This window comes from Macaca thibetana, chromosome 17, assembly GCF_024542745.1.
Source record: "Macaca thibetana thibetana isolate TM-01 chromosome 17, ASM2454274v1, whole genome shotgun sequence".
NCBI classification, from domain to species: Eukaryota; Metazoa; Chordata; class Mammalia; order Primates; family Cercopithecidae; genus Macaca; species Macaca thibetana.
This window is the reverse complement of record NC_065594.1, coordinates 58,943,307-58,945,504: the sequence shown is the minus strand read 5'-3', so window position 1 is coordinate 58,945,504 and position 2,198 is coordinate 58,943,307. Positions and strand designations below refer to the sequence as shown.

The window sequence follows — 2,198 nt, the reverse complement described above, 5'->3', positions numbered from 1 at the left end:
TATGGGAAAGATGAAAGACTTAAGAAATATAGAGAGGATAGAACTCAAAGCACTTGATGACCAATTAGTCACTGGAAACAAGACACAAATATTTGATGATTCCCAGACTTCTGATTTGGTTAATCAGACAGACATTAGTATATTAGTCAAGAAAGGAATGGCAGAGTCAAGGACAATCTCGAGCAATAGAAAGGAAAATACAGGAATCTAATTTTATCCAAGTCTTTAAGTACTGATGGGAGGATTTAAACAGTGGTGTCCAGTAGATGTCTAAAAGCACAGAGGTCTGGGCTAAGAGCTATTTACATTTAGTTGAACAAGTATTTATCGAGTGACCACTGTATGAAGTACTTTGCAAGGTGCTTTGGATACAAAGTTAGATAAAACGTAACCCATGCCACTGAGGAATTACGTTTAGTGGAAGTACAACAGATATCAATCAGGTAATGATACTGCAAGGTGGCCTCTATTATAAGATGTGCAGAGTACTCTGGGAGATCAGTAGAGAGACCTTGAACTGAGCTTAGAAGGGTGATTGTGTTTATTATTCAAGGATGTTTTCTTAAAAGTGATTTCTGAGCTGAGTGTGGAAAGTTGGATAGAAGATCTCTGGATACTATGAAGTATAGTAATTTGCAGTTTCTGGAGTTATAATTTATGGATGTAGGTTTTGGGCTTATTATTTTCTTTTGTAAGTCACTTAAAACCTTTCTGTTCCTTGGTTTTCTAATCTCTAAAATGGTGATTATAGTAGTTCTACAATACCTATCTCAACGTGGTCCTGAGGATTAAATGAAAGGGTCCCTATCAAGACAAAGCTATAGCTAGACATAGTAAGTGCTCAATAAACATCAACTATTATAATTATTATTTGTAGAGGCAGGATGGGGGAAGGCTATTACAGACAACAGACATAAAACAAATGTTTATGAAATCATAACCACGGGGTTATTTGGATAATTGTAAGTAGTTTACTACTGTTAGAGTTTAAAATGTGAGGCAGGGAGTGGCAAGAAAGGAGCCTAGAAGGACTGCCAGAGAGGAAATAACACAGAGCTGGAACTTATTTCACAGAAAGTAGCAGCAATTATAAGTTTTAAGAAAAGAATAACCTCTTTTTCCGGCTGGAACCATGGAGGGTGCGGAAGAGAAGAAGAAGAAGGTTCCTGCTGTGCCAGAAACCCTTAAGAAAAAGCGAAAGAATTTCGCAGAGCTGAAGATAAAGCGCCTGAGAAAGAAGTTTGCCCAAAAGATGCTTCGAAAGGCAAGGAGGAAGCTTATCTATGAAAAAGCGAAGCACTATCACAAGGAATATAGGCAGATGTACAGAACTGAAATTCGAATGGCGAGGATGGCAAGAAAAGCTGGCAACTTCTATGTACCTGCTGAACCCAAATTGGCGTTTGTCATCAGGATCAGAGGTATCAATGGCGTGAGCCCAAAGGTCCGAAAGGTATTGCAGCTTTTGCGCCTTCGTCAAATCTTCAATGGAACCTTTGTGAAGCTCAACAAGGCTTCGATTAACATGCTGAGGATTGTAGAGCCATATATTGCATGGGGGTACCCCAATCTGAAGTCAGTAAATGAGCTAATCTACAAGCGTGGTTATGGCAAAATCAATAAGAAGCGAATTGCTTTGACAGATAATGCTTTGATTGCTCAATCTCTTGGTAAATATGGCATCATCTGCATGGAGGATCTGATTCATGAGATCTATACTGTTGGAAAACGCTTCAAAGAGGCAAATAACTTCCTGTGGCCTTTCAAGTTATCTTCTCCACGAGGTGGAATGAAGAAAAAGACCACCCATTTTGTAGAAGGTGGAGATGCTGGCAACAGGGAGGACCAGATCAACAGGCTTATTAGAAGAATGAACTAAGGTGTCTACCATGATTATTTTTCCAGTCTCGTCAGTTTAATAAACAGTACCTGCTCTCAAAATGAAAAAAAAAAAAAAAAGAAAAGAATAGTAATCATATTTCTATTGCTAAGAACTCTACATAGGAACTGTTTGGAATTGTAGGAGAAAAAGAAAGGAAGCTGATAGTAGGAGTATATTGCAATTTTGTAGGTCAGAAATGGATTAAGATTGAATAAACAATAAGAGTGCAACAGACAGAAACAGTGAATTGAGAAATACTTAGGAAGTAAAACCAGCAAATCTATGTGACAAGATAGGGCCAGGATAAGAACGAGGG

General features: G+C 38.3%; 1 protein-coding gene across 1 annotated transcript; it reads left to right on the top strand.

The window, feature by feature from the left end:
- The first annotated feature begins 1,110 nt into the window (after positions 1-1,110).
- On the top strand, positions 1,111-1,939 carry LOC126940171 (60S ribosomal protein L7). Its single transcript, XM_050765913.1, has one exon. The coding sequence runs from the start codon at positions 1,133-1,135 to the stop codon at positions 1,877-1,879; it is 747 nt and encodes a 248-aa protein (XP_050621870.1). The 5' UTR covers positions 1,111-1,132; the 3' UTR covers positions 1,880-1,939.
- The last annotated feature ends 259 nt before the right edge of the window (positions 1,940-2,198 follow it).